The sequence below is a fragment of the Syngnathus acus genome, chromosome 2 (assembly GCF_901709675.1).
Source record: "Syngnathus acus chromosome 2, fSynAcu1.2, whole genome shotgun sequence".
NCBI classification, from domain to species: Eukaryota; Metazoa; Chordata; class Actinopteri; order Syngnathiformes; family Syngnathidae; genus Syngnathus; species Syngnathus acus.
In genome coordinates this window covers 6,932,925-6,956,317 of record NC_051088.1, presented here as the reverse complement: position 1 = coordinate 6,956,317, position 23,393 = coordinate 6,932,925, and the positions used below count along the sequence as shown (strand labels likewise).

At 41.4% G+C, this 23,393-nt stretch overlaps 2 protein-coding genes across 2 annotated transcripts; both read left to right on the top strand.

The window, feature by feature from the left end:
* Window positions 1-2,319: 2,319 nt before the first annotated feature.
* Window positions 2,320-21,149, top strand: prkar2aa (protein kinase, cAMP-dependent, regulatory, type II, alpha A). The gene is made up of 11 exons (XM_037240539.1): window positions 2,320-2,931; window positions 3,723-4,006; window positions 12,567-12,602; window positions 14,196-14,332; window positions 14,870-14,976; window positions 16,232-16,373; window positions 16,652-16,753; window positions 17,320-17,394; window positions 18,045-18,110; window positions 18,655-18,793; window positions 19,916-21,149. The coding sequence occupies exons 2-11, from the start codon at window positions 3,760-3,762 to the stop codon at window positions 20,038-20,040; spliced, it is 1,176 nt and encodes a 391-aa protein (XP_037096434.1). The 5' UTR covers window positions 2,320-2,931; window positions 3,723-3,759; the 3' UTR covers window positions 20,041-21,149.
* On the top strand, window positions 20,345-23,147 carry LOC119117757 (N-alpha-acetyltransferase 80). The gene is made up of 3 exons (XM_037244248.1): window positions 20,345-20,395; window positions 21,293-21,537; window positions 22,106-23,147. The coding sequence occupies exons 1-3, from the start codon at window positions 20,345-20,347 to the stop codon at window positions 22,926-22,928; spliced, it is 1,119 nt and encodes a 372-aa protein (XP_037100143.1). The 3' UTR covers window positions 22,929-23,147.
* Window positions 23,148-23,393: the final 246 nt, after the last annotated feature.

The following is a 23,393-nucleotide window of genomic DNA, read 5'->3' as shown; positions in this document are numbered from 1 at the left end:
GGTATTTAACACTGCACATAACAGGATGTGATTTGTCAATACTTCTTTGCATGGTATTACTTTGGATTTTTTTCAGCCTTTTGAGCATTGTTAGAGTGCTCATATGTCTTCTAACACTGCGTTTACGAGAGCCATGTTGACACTCTTGGCATGCTCAAGAATCCCCCCCCCTACTCCTATTGCCTTACCCGTTTTCTGGTGAAATCCATCTTCTGCTCTACCAACATGTCCAGTTAACTCTGCCCCACTTAAACTCTCTCACTTTGAGCTATGCTGATGATCAGCATTTCAAAGCGTTCGAAAGCGCCTTTCTTTTATCTTCCACTAGTAGCAGTAAAGGGGCCTGTGGTGCGGCTTAACGCAGCTTTATTCTGATGAAAACCTGATCACCTTCATTACTAACAATGCCTACTGTACAGTACACGGCCTAATCAGTGTCCATCAACAAAGCAACGTCAACGTTCAATTTGTTCTAAAGCTAAATATGGACTGTAGAATGTTCCACTTGGTGGCAGTATTGCTCCATTAGGGCAGGTAACTCAATATGGTGAGTAATTTTACAAGATTTTCCTTGCCATCTGTTTCTGGTTGTTCTTCTTATCCTCATTAGGGTGGTGGGTTAGTCAGAACCTACCCCAGCTGATTTTGGCCAGAAGGCGAGGTACACACCTACTTCGCAGTGGACATGTAAACAACAATTCACACTCATTCAAACATAGTATGGACAATTTAAAGTAGGGAGGTCCTGGAGGGACGCTGTCTCGCTGCTGCAACACACTTGATTCAAATAATCAGCTCATCAGCAAGCTCTGAAGAAGCTTGATAAAAATCCTCATCATTTGAATTGGGTGTGTTTCAGCTGGGAGATATGAAAACAAAAACTACAGTGGCCCTCCAGGACTGAGTTTGGAAACCCCAGATTTAGTCTTCAATTCACCTAAAAGACGTATTTTTGGAATGTGGCACGATGCATCGGTATCCGGGAAAAATAAACACAATCATGGAGACAACATGCTGTTTACCTAAACGATAATTTGCAGGAAACTGTCAAGCCAATTTGCTTTAGGCATTGCACTTTTCTAAACACGGCATTTTGATCAATATTGCCTTTGTGGAATATGAATAAAGCAGGAACATTCACCAGGGAGCGGCCAGAACATATTATCGTAAAGACAGTTTTTAACTGTGTTTGTAACTGCGGTATTTAAAGACACTCCTGATTTTCTTTAAAGACTCCCAACCCGGTATAAGGATCCTGGAGGTAGTTGTTGTCTCTTGAAAACAACAATCTACTTCGAAGAATTACTCCGAGGCTTGCTGTGGCCATAGCAACAGCTTTTCCTCACTGAGTGCTCAGGAATGGGAATGGAAGAGAAGAGATGCTGCTCTTGACTGAGATGGTGTTTTGGCAAAGAAAAAATACATGGGCTGGAGTCAAATCCAGACATTCCCAAGCACGCTGCAGCAGCACATTAGTGTGCCGTGACTCGTGGGAGATGCAAAACATCAGGTGTCCTGCAAGTAATTTTCACCTAATTGGTCTGACAATTATGTTTATTTCATGTATCTTTGTTTATCTCTTTATGCCAGCAACTAATTGACTGTTCCATTACCGGCGTGTGTTATTTCAACAGTATACAGAAGTCATTCCCAAGCACCTCAGCATTTTAGTGTGCCATGAGATATTGTTAGGTGTAACACGGGACATTTATTTAATTGGTTGGAAAATGACTATTTAGGGTGGCATGGCTCAAGTGGCAATGTGGTTGATGTGTGATCTTTTGACTTGGTGATACTGAACCCCCAGTTAGTGTGTGAATGAGAAGGTTAAAGGTAGAAAATGCAATACAGGTGAAAACCCATTTATCATTAAAAATTAAAATAAATCAAGCTTTATTTACGCACGCACACACACACACACACACACACACACACACACACACACACACACACACACACACACACACACACACACACACACACACATTTTGTTTAGTGGCGTACTGTGAGAATTTTCCAATGCAAAATTTGTGCTTTGGCTCAAATTTTGACCTGTACACATTCCTCCACAGGAGATTTCGATCAAATGTTTCCAATGCACAACTTGTGCTTTGGCTCAAAGTTTGTGAAACATTTAAACAGACCTGGGGGCATTCCTCCCCAGGAGATTTCGATCAAATTTGACCTGTCATCTCTGTGGGTGCGGCACCACTTCTATCCCGCCTCTTCTTTTCAGCCAATAAAGTACTTATGATAATTTCATTGTTTCAACTTCGTGTCAATCAATGTCACCTCGTCTCCCTGACCACGCCCACCACGCGTCTTGGAGGAGATTCATTCGTGCATGACAGCTTGTGGAGTAGCCGGTCGGTGGGGGGCGTTCGATCGTGTTTATTCCACGCACGCGTCGCCCGTTTCATTTGATATTGCAAACCGATCGGTTTTACCTTGCGGTTTTTTGTTGTTGCGGACTGTTTTTGATCACTGAACTCCCTGTGACGTACTGTACAGTAGTGGCTAACAGGCTGTTAGCTAATCAGCCGAATAGCTTGTTGGTGAACCAGCTCCCCGCAATTCTCTCCAGCAAGTCCCACCCTCTAAGGAGTGCGTGGTCGTCGTGCGAAGCTGCAGCGGTGAAGCGGTACTTCCCCACCCCCCTACCCTTCAACTCAGCCGGCATCGTTCTTGTTACGCCTCCGACGGGTCTGCTAGCAAAGCTAAAACCATTAAGCCCTGGTAACGTTAGCAAGGTGACGCCAACGACATTGTTGGCGCTGTGTGGGGAGAGACGTGTCTTCTAAAGAGGGATACGTTCGCTGTTCTCACTCCCCTCACCGGCTTCGAGAAGCGGCGGAAAACAAGAGCGAACGGGGAATACTGCACGGCGAAGGAGGGGACTGGCTCGATTAGCCGGTGTGATTGAATTCGCATGTAAGTGGACTGCATGGCACTAGCTTTGCCCGGCACCTTATCGTAACAAGCGTGTTGAACAGGCCGACCACTTCGTGTTGGCTTTAACTTCACCGTCCGTTTTACACTAAACCCTCGAAGGGTGGCTTTGCTCCTTGCTAGCCTCATTCTGGCTAACATGTTGATGAATGGCGTGACAAGTGGCGTCGCACAGCCGCCTATTTGTCTGGTAGCGTTTGGAAGTTTAGATGAACTCTACTCTGTGCCTTTTTTATATGAAAGGCGCCGTTCGCCTTCCTGCAACTCACGAGGATTAGCCTCTTAGCTCGCCAGCAAGTTGACAGCTCTGTGTGTGTTGTCAGTGCGTGTGCGCGCGTGCACGCTCGGGCAATATTTGCAAAACCTAACGACTGACCCTGTTTATCTGATGGCCTCTCCACTCCCCTTCGGCAATGGCAAACCTTCGTCTCATATCTGCCCAATGCAGCTGTGGGAACTCCGTGTTCCCGGGCTCAACTCCAGATAAGGCAGCCATTCAGTGTCGGTGTCATACCGCAACACTGCATTGCACTTACTACCTTGAATGATCAACTTTGAGTTGATGATCCTGCGGTTAGCTTGATAGTGGGGTTCCAGCTGTCTGTCAAATTTAAAACTATAGAGCATGCAAAAAGCAACTCTTGTGGCTTGGGAGGAATTCTGCTTTGCAGACCTGCAGCAGAAAGTCTAACCACATGACACTCCTTTTGCTGATCAAATTGATGACCCTCATTAACGACAACCTTTCCTGACTATCATCTCTCCTACCGCAGACAGAGATCAAGCCCTGCGACTGAGCCACAGACAACCATGAGTATTGAGATACCCGTGGGTTTGAAGGAACTGCTGGAGGGCTATACAGTGGAAGTGCTTCGGCAACGACCGTCGGACCTGTTGGAATTTGCCGTCCAGTACTTCACCCGCTTGCGGGACACCAGGAGTCAAGATGGGGCTAATGAAGGGGGCAAGATGGGAAAAGGGGTGATGTTCGATGGAGAGCCGATGCAAACGGAGTCCAACGGCGACGATGACGAAGATGACGATTCAGACTTTGAACGTAAGTACTACGAGTGTCATGTACACTAAAAACGCTGTGTTTTGAGATAGAACCCTAACGCAAATAGCAATAATGGGCACTTTGACTGTAGTCAGGAAGCAGACTCTCATGGCTCCATTACAAAAAGCATTGGTTGTTGTCTGCGTTCCTGCAGCCGTTGTCGTTTCAGCCTCCGGCTAATGCCCACAACACACAGCCAGCCAATGGAGGCTCCCAAGCCCAGATAAATGCAGGGAGGGGTGTGTGTGAGGAAGGGCATCCTGTGTAAAATGGCGCAAGAGACATGACTCATTATGCTGACACTTAATTGATAGATTAGAGAAATGAAAACAAACCTTCATTTTAGGGCTTCACTGTCTTGCTCCAAGGCACTTTGACATGGTCACAACGGCCAGGGATTGAACCCTCGATCTTTGGGTTGGGAGACAACCACTATAGAGTACAACTGAGCCATACCGTTTAGTGAGTGGCAATCGAAGATTCACATCTCGCCACAGCAGCATGCGGCTACCACAAATAGAAGCGCTTGTACAATGGAAGTTTTGTGATGGCGTTTATAAGACAAATATTTGGCTAGGAAAGGTCTTACACAGTATTTGGCTTTTTGTGCATTTATATGTCCTTTCAATACTCGCATCTGGAGTTGTCTCCTGAGGGTTGTTGAGGAGAGATGCAAGCTGTTCCACTGCTCTGCTCTGCTCTGCATATGCTGCACAGAGCAATGTGGCCTACATCTGTTAAGCTGCGGAGCTGTGTGTTGTTTTGTGAATGAGGCTTCTTCATTGCATTTTCTCAATGGCCTCATATCTAATGGACTGTGAAGCTGCCAAAGGTAGACTAGACAACATATTTTGGTGCTTACCAGGGGTCGAATTTCAAAGTTTGTCTTTAAGTTGCCAGGTAACCAAATTCATTATCCCCAGGGACGGGGGTATAGTAGTAGGTTAATTGATAATTATGACTTTGGTTGGTTTTTGGTACTTTTATTATTTCATCTCATTCAAATTATATTCGCAAATTAATTACGTAATTAGTCGTTCAATTTCCCTATAATATAGAAAGGAAATTATGCCTCCCCCCACAGCATATGAAAGTAATGATTGGCTTTGTCAATTGGCTCAGGGTAAAAGTGCGATTACCGTTTCTTTACATCTGTCTCTTTCTTTGTTTCTTAGTTTCTGTCTTTGCTTCTTTATCTTTGCACTCTTTTATCCCCCCCCCTTTGTGTCTGCATGTGTTTGCGCGTTTGACAAACTTGTAGCTCAGCCGGCCCATGTGATAGCCAACAAAGCCGGAACGATTTCCCCATTCAAATCCCAAACAGAACATGCAATGTTATTGCTAGTACAAAGTACATTTTGATTAAGACACTTTCCACATTCAGACTTTCCACAGTCCAACGTATCAGTAAAGGACACAGCTTTAACGTGTTGTGCTTTCCTGTCTGATCACTGCGAATTGCACACATGACATCCATGGCAAGAGAAAGTTGCAGCCAGGCTTGCAACACAGCCCCCAGGGACATATCACATGGGGTGACAACACAGGCCTGTATGGCTATATGCATCATGTGCTCTAGCCTGACCACACTTATGCATGGCCTGCAGATAAAAAGTAACACATGCTCAATTGGTGATACACTGGGCTGAAGTAAACTTTGTGAAATGACTTTTACTAATCTGAGATAGTTTTTTTTTTTTTTATAATATGTTCAGGTGACTTTGTAATAGTAATATGATGTCACTTACATATTGCTGGCATTGGGTCAAAACCTCTGTCATAATTTGGTCATGTTATTTTTTTTCACAGATTTATACTACTGGTCAGTGGACTCTACAGCTGATATTTTACTTTTCAAATGAGCTGTAGCTCATAATTTGGAAACGTTAACATTTTTGTCATAAATCTATACCACTGGTCAGTGGACTCTACAGCTGATTGTTTATTTTTCAAATTAGCAGACGTGTGTGACGTCATGCACGCTGTGATCACAACGCCTCTGATCCACTGGTGAAAAGAGGCTTTGAATCTCTTTCATAACCACTTCAAAAAACCAAGCATAAAAAGGGATGATTATGTTGCATTATTGCCACTGTTTTATGTAAAGTGCTCTATTGTTATTACATGTTATAAATTTAGTAAAGCGCTTTGTTACAGTGGCAGGCTGACAGCTGTTGAGAAGGCGCTATATAAAAAAAAAAAAAAGATGCTTTCCATTGCAATTTACACGTGGGTCTTAATTTTGCAATTTAATGAGTTGAAAATGGCTTGCTCTCTTGACGATGCTATGTTAATGGACCAACAATCTGTTTTTGAGGTCTCCTAAACAGTAAAGAATTTGGAGGCCACAAGAATACCGCCTGGTGCCAGAAATGTATAGATTTGTTTTTTAAATCCCAAAGAATAAAACACAGAAGGCATCAATATACAATCAACATTCTTTCACCACTTTGCTCTTTTCTGATAAAATAGGTCCCAAAAAGAAAAATATCAGTTAAACAAGTGTGTTCCGCCTCGTCGTCTTACGAATAAACTTAACACTTGTTTGCTCTCTATCTCAGTCCCCTTTACTCTGCATGTGTTGACCTGGATGTCTCAGAGCAATCTAATTAGACAAGATGGCTTTCAGGGAGAAGGTTATTATAGGCTTTAGCAGAACCGCCTTTGCCATGCTCGGTGGAGAGAATTAACATAGGTGGAAGTGACTTCAATAAAAAAAAAGGCTGAACATGAATGGGCAGAAGATACCGAATGAGAAACTATTCATTTAAATGAATAATTAACCAATAACTAAATGAATTAGTTAATTAAGTTATTGAAGCTGTTTGTCAAAGGTGAAAGTTGCTCTGCTCAAATAAGATTTTCCACAATGAGCACTTGCACAGCAAAACATGGCTGCGCATTTCATTCTCTGATTAAGAGGACTTTATTTGATTGATTCCATTGTGGGGCAATGCTCGGAGCGCAGAGCTTTCCAAGACCAGCCCAGTGATTTAGGGTGAAGCTCAGCTTTTGTTACTATGATTGATTAATGGTTCCCTTGGAGAACACAAGGTCATTTTCTTTTGATGCAAAGAGATGCATGTACAGGTTGGATTTGAAAGTAGCTTTGTGGCTCTAAGAGCAAAAAGAAACATGTATGAGGAAAGACAAGTGACATTTTATAAAAGGCTGAAAATGATTTCCCGTTGTGCTTGATACTTAGTTTTTAATTTATGGACAGCCAAGTCAGCCCTGACCTATGGGCGAATGTTAGTAAGTACACATGCAGCCTGATTGGAAGGGGGAAGTTAGGGCACATATGCTCTCGTCCACCGCTAAATAATTTTAACCAAGATCAGATGAAAACGAAAGAACACTTGATTACTCTCTAACCGAGAGTCTAAATTATCCACCTCTTATTTGAAGTTAATTTGAGTCCTGACGGATGTGTTTGGTGCAGTCCCTATAGCAGATACAGCCACAGTTGCCATAGAAACTGCTGGCCTTGAGCAGCTCGGAGCCAGTCTCTTCCGCCCATGACTGTGATAGGCGGTAGGTAGCCTTGTTTCATTTATATTTGGATAGCCAGAGGTCATGGCTAGTTCACAGCCCTTTCCTTTTCAAATGTTGTAGGTCTTATTTGCCAGGCCTTGACTTAATGTGATGTCATTGTTGAAATATGAGGAAAGTTTACGTAGGTTTTTTTTCTTTTTCAATGGAATAGAAGGTATGGAGACAACTGCAAGGCTATTGAATTTAATGACTCAGCTGTAAACATATGCTTGAGTTTGAGGAGGATTGGACTTCTTTTTGACTGTAAATGGTCATGTAATTGGAGACCAGCTTGGCCTTGTTTATGTTTCACCCTAGTGGTTTGATGAGCCCTTGTTCCGATTTCTTCCCACTGACTGTTTACGAATGTATTTTTTTTCCTGCAGCCTATTCTGTTGTTCATGAGAATGTACTTCCCGCAGTTGCTGTCGCATGTTCAGATGACAAGGACATCTGAGAAGATGGCAATTTGCCTTAAAATGCGAGTAATTAAACAATCAATTCAGTAGAGTCCTCAGAGTCATCAGTTAAATGATGGTTATGCCAGTCGATAGTCTTAGTGCTGACAAGACCAAAAACAATGGAATGTTTTTTTTCTTTCTGTACAGTAGTTTTGAGCACAAGTTGGTCTATGTACTGCCACGGTCATTGATTAAAAATTTGACACATTTTGCACATCGATTGCTTTAACTTTGACCTTACCTCTCTTGCGATGGATCTGACAATCATTCCGGTTTGTCCTGTGGATATGACAAAAATGCCATATGTGCTGACAAGAAACTGACAATGCTGAAGAAATCCAGTATCACTGGTATCGTATTAAAATCGTCTTCATCCTCAAACTCTCTCACTGAAAATGTGCAACCAAGGAGACTGTTTATTGAGCTCCTTTTATAGCAACAGTGTTTTAAAAATGGTGTTGTGCATTGATGAAGGTGGGTGGAGAGGAGTTTTATTTTAGAGATTTGGAAGACTGTCTGGTTTTTCATGCAGCACTGTGAAAGCAACACAAAGCAAGTTAATTATTACAAGGTTGGGATCCCAATTGGGCCTTTCAAATCAAAGACCGAGTGTAACCTGTGACCTGGACGTGAGTATCAGTGCAATTGTTCCTTCTACCAGTTATCATTGATAGTCTTGCTCTTGCATACTAGAGATGATTACAAGACTTGAAATAATACCCATATTTAGAAAGATACATAACGCATAATGAACATAATGCATACATGGAGACGGGCTAAAGCACAGTTCTTCAAACCAAGTATTGTTAGTTTTTTATTTCAGACCAAGTTAGATATTTCATGTTAGTGCTCTACCAGACACGGCGGAATACACCCTGGACTATTCGCCGGGACAGTATAAACAACCATCCACACTTAAATTTACACCTAAGGACATTTTAGAGTCTTGAGCATGCCCATGACCCTCGTGAGGCTAAGCGGTTTGGATGATGAATGAATGAATGAACAATCCTACATTGTAACTTCCAACATCAGAACTGTGAGAGGGATGAACTAACCACTTGATCACCGTGCCGCCCAATTTATCATAAATAATCCAAAATGCTAGTGGTTGCTTAGGGCAAAAGTCATATCGATTGAATGTGTTTATAATAGTCTGGTGGTAACTGGAAGTTGGAGTGAGACACTGGGAAAGTTGATGAGCCTGATAAGTGACCCGTAGAGAATGAGTGGGAGAGAGCGCAAGAAATACTCTGTGGTTGGGAAAGAGATAAAGACATAATAAACAAGAGGGAACGGCTCCCACCCTTATTTGTTATAGCCCATAGTCTTCAGGGTCCCTAAGAGGCTGGAGCCCCTCCCAGCTGGTGACCACTCAATCCCAGTGGCTGACAAATACATTTAAACATCTTGTCACGCCAAACAGCTATTGAGCATTATTAATCTTGTTGCAAAAAAAACAAACAAAACTGAGCCCTCAATGGCAACAAAGTTTTATGGAGTGGAATGTTAGTGTCATGCAAATCTTTTTTTACTGTTGCCCGTGAACAGCTGATGCAGAGCCTGAAATCATTTAAGATGAAGAGAAAAAAGGCTTCTCAATAACGCCGACTGTGCTTCTTATTTTGCTTAAGGCCACCTCAACCACATCTGTGTTCTTTTCACTGTGTTTTATAAATACTGTTATAAAATGCTTGTGAAGTCTGTTGTACTGCTTCCTCAAGACGGCTGTCTTGTATTATTCAAACAGCTGGTCAAAAGAAATCTAATTATACTGCAAATATTTGTCTCATTGCCTGCTCAATGATCCTTAAGTCCTGCCGAACTATTTGTTTACTCTGTCCATTAGGCAGGTCCAATTTTTTTGCACTAGTAATAAGTAATACAAAGCTTGACATTTTGCTCTGGTGGTCCCCTGGGATGAGTTAAATGCAGAGGATTGATGGAACGCTCTGCATCTATGTAATTGAGAAACACGAGTCATCACATGAAGTAGATACAATGCCACTGCGTCAACATTAAATTGCAAACATGAGCTAAAATTAAGATTACCTGCATCCAAAATAAAATATACCAGAACTTCATTCCAGATAAATTGTATTTATTTATTTATTTTGCTTGATTTTTCATTCCTCCTTGGTGTACACCTTCTTCACTGTGCAAGCCACCCTTTTTTCTGGGTTGATGGTCTGCCCAGGCAAAGTTGTCCTGGCCTATTACACCTTTAGTTAGTCCTTCACATTTCCCACGCCCTGTTGTGTTGTAATTAGTTGTTGCTGTCTCGTAAATACTGGGGAATGTCATTGAAGAGCACTGCATATCATTCCTGATCTCATCCGATTATGTTAGTGTTACACTTGCGATGTCTTGTTTCAATGTTTTATATGTAAGGCTAAGGCTCATAAATGCCTCATCTCCAGTTATTCTCTCATGCTTCAGTTTTGCGTGATTTCTGTGCGAAAGAGGCTTACAGGACTCTAATGTGTTTTGAGTTTTTCAGTTTGGATGATTTAAACAGTACTATCTCATCCTACAGTTTATCACTTCAGGATATGTCGCAATCGACATACTATAAATACTTGATTTAATAGCCAAACTAGCTTGACTGAATGGACAGTACATTATGTACTCTATTTTGCCCCAGTTTAAAGACTGGATTTATCAAATTCAATTTCATGCAATCCACCAAAAAAGTAGTAATGTACTGATCAGTTAAGTGATCATTATGACCGGCGGTATCAGGCACCATTGCTAGAGTATTTCTTTAAAATAAACATTTTTATTTCCATGTAGTATCTTGTTTCTTTGACTGCAATGCCTCTTTTTCTATTAGGAATAGGTTTTTATCATCCTGCTTGCGTATCCCCCCCTGAATCTCCAGTCTTCACATCCTGGAGTTATTGCAATATTTTCATGCTATAGTCCAACTTTTCTTGTTGTTCTTGTGTGGCAACTTACTGCTATTAGCTATCATATAATATGTCACATTTCTAGATGTCTCACTCAGTTAAACCTTCTGGTCTGTCATTTGTTTCTCCATCTGTGTAAACACACCGCCACCTTTATTTTTGCTCCCTCTTCTTGTTTCCATCGAACAGTTTTGATATGGCACATTGTGCATGCACGAGAGCTTGAGAGTTGGTAGTGAAGGAGGAAGGGAGGGGTGGAGAGACGAGCTGCCACTTGTTACAAGCTAGATACTGGAGAAGGAAGTTGGATGCGGCTAAGAAGGGACAAGGGGAGAGGGGACGGGGTAGGGTTGTTATGGCAATGAGATCCTCTTTGTGTTAGGTTGCCAAGGCAACTTCAGGCGTACATTTAATACAGCCACCAGCATCGCCACACTGCCATCAACACCATTCAAACACATGACTGTGGAGAGAACACATGCACCCACACAACTGAGCACATATGCATGCGAGCAAAAATATTTCATGGAATGCATTTGTGCGATACAATAGACAATACAGGCCTGAACATGGTGGTGGTCGTCAGGTGATTTGAATTAGTGCTTGTTCCTGAAGACGAATCTAGTTCATCTCTTACATGTTAAATAATAGTTTGAACATTCTGATGAATAGTCTTGTCCTTTCTCAGGTGAGTGAGGAACGTTGCGTGTGTCTATGATTATCTTGGAGTCTCTCAACTTCACTGTCTAGTGGGCTCTGACACGATGGTAATACCGTAGTGTGGCATACTCTTAATATATGGCATTGCCCGTCTGGCCCGCAACAATCTTGGCATTATTAAGCGGGTGTTTGTTTACTAACTATGGAGGATAATCAGCCGAATGCAAAGACGCATTGTAATGAGGTCAAAACATAAAGGAAATAGATGCACATCTACATGTCCTCACACAAACAGGTGCACATCCTGCATACTTGTTTGAATGGCCTCTGAATAATTCCTGATGCATAATCATATTCAGCAGTACCCACTTCAGGCTGCTCGGTCAAGGGTGCAGTACGCAGGTCACATGCTTGAAATCTGCATTTCCTCAAATATTGGAGAATAGACCTAATGTTGGCTCTCGCTTGACACCCACATCTCTTGTATCAAACTCTAAAACTGCTCCCCATCACCTCCAAGTTCCACTGTGCTGCAGTTTTCTGTGCACAGTCAACGTTGAATATAGAGTGCGATAGTTTTCAGTCAATATGTAATCAATATTGTATACCACTGTACACGGTTTTGGGATGGGGAGGTTCCTATTGAGTGTGAATTTCATGTTAATGAAACCCTGAAGCCATTGAAATTATTTTCAATTTTTTTTTAGAAAGAAATTAGATGGTGCTGTCAGAGCATGTCACCACCATTAAGACCTTTTGGACACGTCTGTTTTTATTTGTGTTCAGATTATTTTTTTGTGTCTTTGTGTTGCCAGTTATTATTCTGACCGACTTTAGGCACTTATTGCTTTTTGAAATCCTACTTTTGCCTCAGAATTGCATTATATATTTAAAAAAAGAAACCGATTACTTAAGTAAAACCAAAAATGTCTCAATATTTGTTTGTTGAAACTCACTGATGTTCATTTGCCCCTCCCCTTTCTTGTCTGTTTGCAGCCCCACCACCAAGCAGATTCAACAGAAGAGTATCAGGTGAGATTCCTGTATGAGTGTGAGAGCGTGCCTGGGAGATTTATTGTACCTTTGACGTCATGACCCTCAAGGGCTATTATATGATATTGCATACTTGGTTGCGTAATGGGCCCTATTGCGGCGCGTGCACAAATTGTGTTGACCATGCACGTCAAACACAAGTAGCAGATATATTCACGGCTTCCGTCACTGGCCCCTATTTTGTCACACTGAGTCTCTATGCGTAGGTAGGCTGTCTGTCTGCACAGCCTTATCTGTTTCCTCTATTTGGTAAGAGGTTTAAGTGGGGGAAAAAAGCAGTCAGGTCTAGTCCAAATGCACAACCAACCTTTATCAATGTTAATATGTAGCGGGCAGATGCTTAAAAATATGTGCCAAGGGTGTAATTCCTAAATGTGTAGGTGTGTCTCTACTTCAGTCTTATCTCTTGTGCCAGTTTGGTGAGTTTGGTGTTTTGTTTCCACGCTCTGTGTCAGTTGTCTTTGGTCCATGGTACTCTAGTTTTCTCACATTTCATTGCACTTCACAGATGAGTAAGTAATTGACTTGTCGTCAGCCTTAGTGGACAGCAGCACTTTGATTTGGCTCTCTGCTGTGTGTCAGCTGACGTTTATCTTTATTACTGTCTTGCTATTGCTGTTGACTCTGCTGTCCATTCCTCAGCTTTATAAAGGCTTGTGTGGGCCATGTGGTTTTAATTCGACTGAGTAAACTGTTTTTTTGGTACTACCTCCACTGGTGGAACAGCAGTCACAAATTCTCAATGTAACCAAAAAAAAGGCAATTCAAACAAACTAGAGGGGAGGATTTCAGTGTTAAACAATTATTCATTAGCTGTTAGTATTTTAGATATTTCAGGTTTTTTTCACAATGGTGTGTTAATGACAAGAGATCTTAATGAAACAGCCTTGGCAGTAGAAAATAAATGTGGAGCTTCAGAAACATCCACACGAGAATCAGTTTGTGTAAAAAGGCATTTCTGTTGGAGCCACCTTAGTATTACAACAATTAATTTAAAAATTTTAGCTATCCAAAATCACATTCATCATGGTTATTGTAATCCAAAATCTTTACAGTTATAGTATTACTAGGACAGTTAGTCAACTGTGGTCTTTTTGCAACTGTCTTGTCGTGGAATTGTTGAAACAGGTTTTCTACCTTCCGCATTCTGTATAAAATGTCAATCATTACCTTTAAAAATGGCATCATAAATTCGTAAGATATAGCCATGTTTTGAATTGGCGTCTAGTGGCTTTGCAGCAATTGCAAGACCACTTTATTAAATAACATGGCTCATTTGAGGCTACTTGTGAACCAAAACTGATGTACTGTATTAAGATAAAGTAATAACATTATTGTCAGGGGAAATATTTCTCAATATGGCAGCATTAAAGATCTGTCACTTTCATAAGGCAAAAACTAGGCTCTGAGTAGACACAAACAGAATTTCATGGGTCATGGTTAAGAGTTACGTTTACCACAGTTGGACCAAGACTTTAATTTACAATGCCGGTAAGAGAAGGTCTGTGTACTGTACTTGTGGCTCATGTTCATTGCAACTCCATTTTTTTCCCCCCTCCGTAATTTCTCCAGTGTGTGCGGAGGCATTCAATCCAGATGAAGATGATGAAGACACAGAACCCAGAGTGGTTCATCCAAAAACCGATGTACAACGCTGCAGACTGCAGGAGGCCTGTCGGGACATTTTGCTCTTCAAAACACTGGATCAGGTAAATAATGGGAAGGATGACTCGGCATACACTGCACGCACACTGGTGAGAAAAGGCTAGCTAGTCCCCTTTGCCCCGTGTCTCTCTTTGTGTCCTTTATTATTAATGGCATAGTAAAACTCCTGCGATCTGCCCATGTGTGGGATTTTCCCTGAATTCCAAATGTGCCTTGATTTATTTGCATCTGCTTTGGCTTGAAATGAATGAGAATGTTTTTTCCCATTGTGAGCCAAAGTGGACTCACAAATGATATATGACTGTGACATTGTGTTGAACTTGTGGACCCCAGGGATGGCATGATTGTCTTGAGATTACATATTCTTGTGAAACAGAAAATGGTTACTTAATGTCACCAAAAAGGCTTTTTTCCTCTTCTTTTACACGCTTCCTTTCATGAGATAGGTTAGCTTTAGCTTGGCCCCCTCCAGGGGTCTTTTTTTTTTTAGCTTCTTGTTCAATTGCACTGTTTTTCTGGGTTTGTCATCTGTTTGTATGTGTCTACAATGTTTCTTCTTGTCATTCTCATCTTCATTTCAGGAGCAGTTCTCTGAAGTGCTGGATGCAATGTTTGAATTACGGGTCCAGCCCCAAGAGCATGTGATTGACCAGGGAGACGATGGGGACAACTTTTATGTCATAGAGCGGTAAAGATACAGACAAATAGCCATACTTAATATAGCCTTATGGTTAGTTAGCCTTAGGTTAATATAGCCTATAACTGTAAGAACACAGAAGGGCACAAAGGACCACACTGAAAAACTAATAACAAAGATGGTGGACTTGCCAAATTAGCTACATCAGAACTACAAGAGTTTTAAAGGTTAATGTTTCCGCCACCCTGGCCTCTAATTACTCCTCTGTGCAGTACAGTGAGAGTCCACTGACTGTGATATTCCCATCTACACACACACAATCTAAACTATTGTTTTCTGTGTTTTCTCTGCACGAGGTGTGTCAGGATGACCTTTACCAGCAGCATGTCTGCCAAGTCATACTATCTCAGGCTATTATCAAAGCTGTTAAAATGTAATGAATGTTATATCCTCTAAGGATGCATTCAGAGTTTAAAGCTTGATTTGCTGACTAGTGAGTGCTCCAGTGACGCCATTCAATTTCTGTTCTGTTGATCCTAGCAAGGGTTGTGGAAGGTGAGTTGTAGCCTATTCCAGCTAACCCTGGGCGGGAGGTAGGGCACCCGCTAAACTGACTGCCAGCCAATCACAAGGCACATACAACCATTCAGAGTCTTTATTTTAAACTAAGCAACATGTCTTTGGAGTGTGGGAAAGCACTAGCCACTCTACTATTGTGCCACCCTCAGGAAGTGATAATGTACACAGAGACATTGTACTGATCTATATCTGGAAACGGTGCACTCTTAGTGTAAACTTATTTGTATGGTAGTCTATTTTTAACAACAAAAACTATCATGTGTAATAGAAAACGACTACTAATGTGAATTTGGTGCATGGTCTGCCTGAAATTAAGCACGATACATTCTCTACGTGGGTCCTCTAAGTCTCAGTCAGAAAGGATTGGCTGTGGAATGTTGTTATTAATCAGCATACAAGGCAACAATTTGACCCTGGGAACAAGAAGTGATCCCCAACATACCTGAATGGGCTGCTCTGTTCAAGTAGAATAAAAAGGTCAGTTCGGCCTGAGCCACACTATTATTTGCGGCTTAGTAACATTTAGAAGTCTTTTTGAGGAACTGGTAGCTAATGAAATATCGTAACAAACAATTGATGATCTCCTAAATTTGTGCATGTTCAAAATTTCGTCTGTGGTTCAATACTGTTCACCTAAACTTTTAGCTAAATTAGAGGAATCACATTCTTTTCTTGCACAAGGACTGATTCAAGGTTTCTCTCCCCTGTTTGATCTCTCAATCTCCAGAGGTGTGTTTGACATTGTGGTATCAGGAACATGCGTGGGTCAGTATGACAACAAGGGCAGTTTCGGGGAGCTGGCACTCATGTACAACACACCACGTGCAGCTACCATCATCGCCACCGAAGAGGGCTCGCTATGGGGGCTGGTAAGAGCATCTAAATATGCCAAACTGAAATTGATGTTACTGAGCATAATATTGCGACACCAATCTGGATCGCCATATCTATAATTCCTTGTAGTGGTCTAGTCGGCCACATACTGTATGTTTTAAGTACATTGATTGTGAGCCACCAAGCTTAAGAATGGAATCAAATTCTGTGTGAATGGAGGAGGTGCTCTGCTGTTCCCCCAAGTGGCCAAAGAGAGAAAGACAAGTCAGAGACTTTGAGAATGCACTTTGATGATTTTTCCCCCCCCCTTTAGGATCGTGCCACATTTCGTAGACTCATTTTGAAGAACAATGCCAAGAAGCGAAGGATGTACGAGTCTTTTATTGAGTCTGTGCCCCTACTGAAATCCCTGGAGGTGAGTTCAATGCTTGAGAGAGTGGACCGTGAATAAATCTGTTATCATAATGTTTGGAAACAATAGGCGCCAACATAATGGCCAGCCTGTTTGCTCAACCAACTCTACAATGTGTGTGTTAAGCGCCAAAGGAGCACATCTGCGCCGTCAGCCTAATCTGGGCAACAGAAGGATAAATCAATTAGCCAGGCTCTCCGTGGTCAGGTTAACATTGTCTGTACTGCTACCACTTCTATTTTTGAATCAATTAAAAGGTTGAAATGTAAATAACGGATGGCGTTCCGTCTTATTCTGATCTTTTCAATTGACACTTTCAAACTGCAATGGTAAAGAAGGCTAAAAGCATCATTTATCCTGTCTTCCTAGTTGCCCTGCTTTGGTCAAATGACAAGAAGTGTTTGTTTAGATGTGGTGTCATCAGAGCTATTGCCATATTCAAGTACGTGTGTAGTGATGTTAAAAAAAGGTCTGCAAACATAGACAAGTTTGCATTCGTCAAACAATTCTGTTGCCAGCATTTGTCTCGTTTTTCCTCTCTCATCTTTCGCCTTGTTTTATCCTTGCAGGCAAATGAGAGGATGAAGATTGTGGATGTATTAGGCGCAAAACAGTTCTCAGATGGTGAGCGCATCATTACACAGGTAAGCCCCTCACATTTGACTTGTTTCAGCCTGAGCAAGATCATGTTATATCAAGGCTTGCATCTATGGTGTGGACGATTTGCAAAATAATCTAAATGTATATGTATGTCTACGATATTGTACATAAATGTTTTGGGTTTATAGATCAGGCAAAAAAAAAGACAATGAGTAAATATGAATGGCAGCGTTTTATCTCCTTCAGTTATTCAATTAGCCACGGATAGAATTACGTGTAAACATGCAGACTAGAGTACACTTAAGCGCTGAACTTATCAAGACACTATTAGAAATAATATCCATAAGTAAAATAAAAAAAAAATAAAAAAAACACTACCAACTGACTCAAATGAAGCTGAGATCATGTAGTGAATGAAGCTGAGAAATTGCATTGGACTACATTGCCATGTAGATTTGAATTTGATTACTTGTTCAGTCCTAGCCCACATGTTGATCTCACCTGTCAGTGACAAGTGAAATTTCTCGTACGTCCCCACCCTTTTTATTCCCTGTAAAGCGTCTTTGGGTCATTGAAAAGCGCTATAGAAATGAAATGAATTATTATTATTATTATGAAATGTCTTGGATTGGAATAAGAACCAAGATATTGTCAATTTGTATGTCAGAAACCTAACTGCATTTGTTGTTGACAGGGGGACAGTGCTGACTGCTTCTACATTGTCGAATCTGGGGAAGTCAAGATCATGATGAAGAGTAAAGTAAGCAGAGTTTGCATTTCACAGCATTCAGTTGATCGATTTTTACATTGTATGAAAATTGTATCCCACCCAGAATTACTAGATTCCTACTGTTTCATTTGGAACGTGGTCACATCAACATGGCTCAAATTTTGTCGTATTTGATTGTCTTTTTCACCAAAGAATAGATGCAATTATAGTTTATCTACAAAAAAAATCGGATGTTTTCAAAGTGCACTTTTCACACTTAATCATAATGTCTGTTACAATACATTTGTTTATTATATTCGTAGTGTGCAAAGTTGGGGAGAAAAAAATACATTGTCTGAAACACAAGCCATATCAGCTGACTATTGCAGTCCTCCGGGTAGTTGCTGTAAGAATCATTTTGACAATGACAACCAACGCTCCCCATTAAAAAGGTTTTGCCAAGCAACAGAGGGAATTACGACTCTCGGCTCAGCTGCCGAGTGCCTCTCTTGCTTTGGGGGGGTGGGGTGGCGGGAAATGATACGCTCACTGGTTGCTAACCTTTAACCCTCTTCCTTCCTTCTACACCGAGCAGACGAAGGCAGACCATGCAGACAACGCGGAGGTGGAGATAGCACGCTGTAGCAGGGGTCAGTACTTCGGGGAGCTGGCCTTGGTCACTAACAAGCCCCGCGCTGCTTCAGCCTACGCAGTGGGCAGTGTCAAATGTTTGGGTAAGATCTCATACACTCCATCTTAAAAATATTTGGCAGCATCTGTTGTTTTAAAGCAATATTTTTTTCTTTTTCTCTTCAAGAGTTGTTGGCTCAATACATGCCTTTTAAAGCGATCAATATAAATCCCTGTATTATTAATGTTTTATTTGAACCACTCCTGCTCAAATGCATTTGTGATGAATTGCTTGCCTAATTGATCCGGGGGTTGTCAACCAAGCATGAAGTGACTTGACGTCTCAATTATGCTGTGGACTGTTACTCTCCGCCACAGCTATTTATTGCATTACATGATATTGTCTATCATTCATTTATCTTCTAAAGTGGTTCACTACCCATACGACCACAGTTGTTGTCAGTCAGGCTTAGAAATAAATGATAAAATAACTAGTACGGTGGTACACACCTTTTTGTGCCACGTTTTTTTTTTTTTTGCATTGAGAGCAATTACTTGGTCCTTTTTTTTTTTTTTTTTTTTCTTCTACCGATCAAAATTTAAGTCACTCGCAAGCTTCAGGTAGGCTGCCGCTGGAGTGAAGTGACAAAAAAAGTTGCCAATACATTTTGAGCCATTTTTGAAGCGATCAAACAGACAATTACAAAATGAAGGGACTCATTACCTGCATTGGGTAGACACCAACAATAAATTAACCTCCACATGTCACTCACAGGGCCGCACAGCTTAAAGGCCCGCATCGATGCAGAATTATTGCACAAGCATGCGTGCACATGTGCGACTGTTGGAATAGTTAGTGATGAAACCACTATTGTTTTATATTTTCATATGTTTTTGTATTTATTTTACAATACAGTGATTTTTATTTATTGACTTTAACACATGTTCCAAAATGATTGTTGTTTTTGGCACCTGTAATGGATTACTTGCATTTAAATTTATTTCATTTAGTAGGGAACATTTATTTTATATCATGGACAAGTCTAGGTACCATTTCAGTAGGATTAGATTTCATTTAGTTTTGCCAAATCCATTTATGCCAATGCTTTTGAATTCATTGTCATAGCAAAAAGAGCTCAGTCAAATGGTTATTGTGTGGCCAGACTTGATATTTTAGCATCTGAGTTGACTCCACACTCACATATATGATGCACTTCCTTTTGCAGTAATAGACGTGCAAGCGTTTGAGCGCCTCCTGGGCTCCTGTAAAGAGATCATGAAGAGGAACATCGCCCATTACGAGGAGCAGCTGGTGGCCCTGTTCGGCTCGAGCATGGACCTGAGAGACTGAGCCTCCCACTCCACTCGCCGTGCCTTCTATTACACAAGCACGCACACACACACACAGACACAAACACACACACATTCACACAGGTGATCGAGATGCATCCAAAGCTTTACCCATTTTGTCCAAACATGAAGAAATGTATTTGGTTCACATGGAAAGGAATAAAATAAAATTTATTTTGCGTATACACTGACACAAGCACTCACATATTCCCTTAATATAACTCTTACACATGCACTCCTTAATAAAACTGCACACACACACGCACACACATGCAGATAACTGTAGGTCATAACCTTGTTATTTCATGCCAGCTTCACGCTTTCAGCATGTCTTCGATGAGTTCACCTGTATGCAGGTAAAGCAGAGGTCAGATGTAGAACGAATACACACACACTCACACACTCACACTCCATATCGTTTTCCAAAGCGCAGCAGCACTCGTGCTTTGAATGGCAGTTATCGATATCACAGGAGCGTTTTAACAGCTCTGATTTGCTTCAGCCAAGGAGAGAGACACACACACACATACACGCACAGAAACACGCACAGGGGGTACACTTAATGAACACAAACCACATTTGCAAAAACAAAATTGAGCTGACAAACTTAAAAAAAGATGTTAAAAAATGCAAAAAAGTTTAATGAAGACTAAAGTTTTAGAAACATTTTATGAAGATAAAAACAGAATCTTTGATAAAATATTATTTAAGTATATAAAAAAGAAGTGTTTTCTCCCTGAGAGGCCGGGGTACAGAACAATGTGAGGACACTCCATTTCTTCCTCGACTGTTGTTGAGTTCAGTTAGTGCTGGTGAATATTACAGTACCATGGAGGAAGTGATAAAACAACATCCTCCATTTCTGGGAATTTGCTATTCTATTCGTTGACGCCACACTTCATTGTATTGAATTAATTATTAATGTATTGCTATCATATATTTTTTTTTGTTGTTTTTTTTTTGACCAACTGATAATTCACCCTCCATCTGTGTAAAAACACAGAAAAAGCTAATAAAAATTGTGCTTATTTCTCTTCGATTATCCTAAATGAGTTGTCCTGGATGGAAAAAACAAAAAAAACAAAAAAATAAAGATAACCTTTTGGTAAAGATGGTTGCCTTGTTAATATTTTTTTTACTAGGACAATTGCTTTTACTGTGATTTAGATCGTTTTTGGAATCCACATGTTGAGATTCACTGGATGAATGAATTTTATTGGATATATATTATACGTACTCATTGTGTAATGTAGGCACATGTACGTGCAATATCACTCCTGTGCGCATGGTGGCACACGAGGACCACAAGCGGGAAACGCTACACGTTTGTCTTCTCTTTGAGACAGGGTAGTACATTTAATAAAGCAGCTGATCCTGGAGCACTTCTTACGGTTCTCATTGGTGCTCCAAGTAAAACCTACTGCAGACGGCTGCTTCGGGAGCAGGAACGAGCTGAGGGAGCTGTCCCGGCGACCGAGCGTGGACACGGAGCATGTAGGTAAAGTTGATTTCTAGCTACTACCAGTATGTAGTAGTAGTATCTTGCGCAAGGAAACTTCACAATATCAAACTGTTGCACTTGACCCTTGAAGATGAAAGCATGATTAGCCGGCGTTTAACTTCACCTTCCGTCACTTCCTTGAATTCTTGGTAATTTTTTGTTACAAGTCCTAAATTTGAACCAGACGAGTAAAATAATGCGCTGCACGAATAAAACTTCCAGGATAGTAGCTGTGCAAAGAACGTTACAGACGCCCCAGTCTACTCGTTTATTCAAAAAGCCAATCGAGCATGTTTTATAGAAAAATGATATCCATCCTAAGCTAATTTGTCGCACGAGTAGACGACCCCCGTCCCGCGAGCTCGACACCCGCTTAATGCTTCTGTTGGCCACTAGGTGTCGCTACTTGTGCCAAGAACATTTTAATTACAAGGCTCTGAGGGCCCTGTAAACAAACTTTTAAAGTCAAGGTACCACTATAGTTTCTAAAAACTATTGTACTCCAGGGTGGACATTGCCTAACATTGAATAAAGACTAATCTGGATCAAACTATGGTCCCCACAGGGCAGAGTCTGGAACCCCAGTGACCAGAGGGCTCGATGTGAACCCTAATTTTCGGACAGTCTTTGAGCCTTCAATTTCAGACAATAAAAGTCAATCAGAAACTGAACCAGCAGAGAACAGCTACGTTATTCCGATCCACCTCCGCCCGGACCTGCTTCTTACCTGCGCTGACCTAGTAAACTCCGAGTGGCAGAGGAGCCAGACTGCCCGCGTTCACTCCCTGCAGCAATCCTGCCCGGATTTCCCCATCTGCCTAGTTCTCCTGCAGGGTCCCAGAGACACTGAGAAGCTGCTTGGTCATGCCCGTCTCTCAAGAGTCATAGGCCATAGCCACAGCCTGTTTGTGGAGTCGGTGGTCGTATCGAAGGCTGAGAGAGGGAAAGGCTACGGGCGAACTCTGATGGAGAAGACTGAGTGCTACGCCAAACGACGAGGGTTCATGCGATTGTGCTTGACCACCCACAATAAGCAGCACTTCTATGCCCACCTTGGCTACAAGCTATCAACGCCGGTGCAAAACTCTGGAGCATTGGCCTCGTTTGTTCCTAAGGAAAGTCTACTCAGGTTTTCCAGGATCCCTTATGAAGAAGTTAACATAAAAATACAAAAACTAGAAAAAGACAGCCCGGTTGGGAATATAAGACCTCCTCCACCTTCTTCCATACTTCCACCACCTGCGACCTCCTCTATACCTCCACCGCCTCCTCCGCCTCCTCCTATCCCACCTCCAGCTGAAAGAGCACCTGTGATTCAGACTCTTACTGAAACCACCTACAGAGATGCCAAGGGATCATCCATTTTTTGGATGCACAAAGATCTCTGAAGGACACCTCTGGGGTTAAACAGTCGAAAAAAGAAACAAATGGAGGAAAGTTTGGGAGAAAATTCTGGCATCAATTTGTTACATCATGTACTGTCCTAAACAACTCAACATACAACAGATGGACTATGTTCTTCCATTTTTTTTTCAGCTCTGAAAAGCAGTGAGATACGGTTTTATGTGAACCGCAAACAAATAAAATGAATTAAAATTCAATTTTCAGCACTTGTTCTCATTAAGTGTTTTTATATATTTGTATGAGTGTATGTAATATAAATTGTATATTTTTTGGGAAGACGGGGTGAGGGCAGCCTATAGCCCTGTCAGAAATATGTATAGCCCCAGTTAAGCCCCTTCAGTATTTTATTTGATATTTGAAAATATATTTATAAATCATATAGTCAATATAACATTGATATCATCACTTTCACCTGGCTTTGGAGGCCCTGATTAAGCCATTTCTTTGGA

What these genes read in the sequence shown, in the direction of transcription:
- prkar2aa (XM_037240539.1), top strand. Translation starts at nt 3,760, where the DNA reads ATGAGTATTGAGATACCCGTGGGTTTGAAGGAACTGCTGGAGGGCTAT. An exon ending in GTGAGCGCATCATTACACAG is followed by an intron (nt 17,395 to 18,044) that starts GTAAGCCCCTCA and finishes TGTTGTTGACAG; the next exon opens with GGGGACAGTGCTGACTGCTT. An exon ending in AGATCATGATGAAGAGTAAA is followed by an intron (nt 18,111 to 18,654) that starts GTAAGCAGAGTT and finishes TACACCGAGCAG; the next exon opens with ACGAAGGCAGACCATGCAGA.
- LOC119117757 (XM_037244248.1), top strand. Translation starts at nt 20,345, where the DNA reads ATGCCAGCTTCACGCTTTCAGCATGTCTTCGATGAGTTCACCTGTATG. An exon ending in ATGAGTTCACCTGTATGCAG is followed by an intron (nt 20,396 to 21,292) that starts GTAAAGCAGAGG and finishes TGTGTAATGTAG; the next exon opens with GCACATGTACGTGCAATATC. An exon ending in CGTGGACACGGAGCATGTAG is followed by an intron (nt 21,538 to 22,105) that starts GTAAAGTTGATT and finishes TGGTCCCCACAG; the next exon opens with GGCAGAGTCTGGAACCCCAG.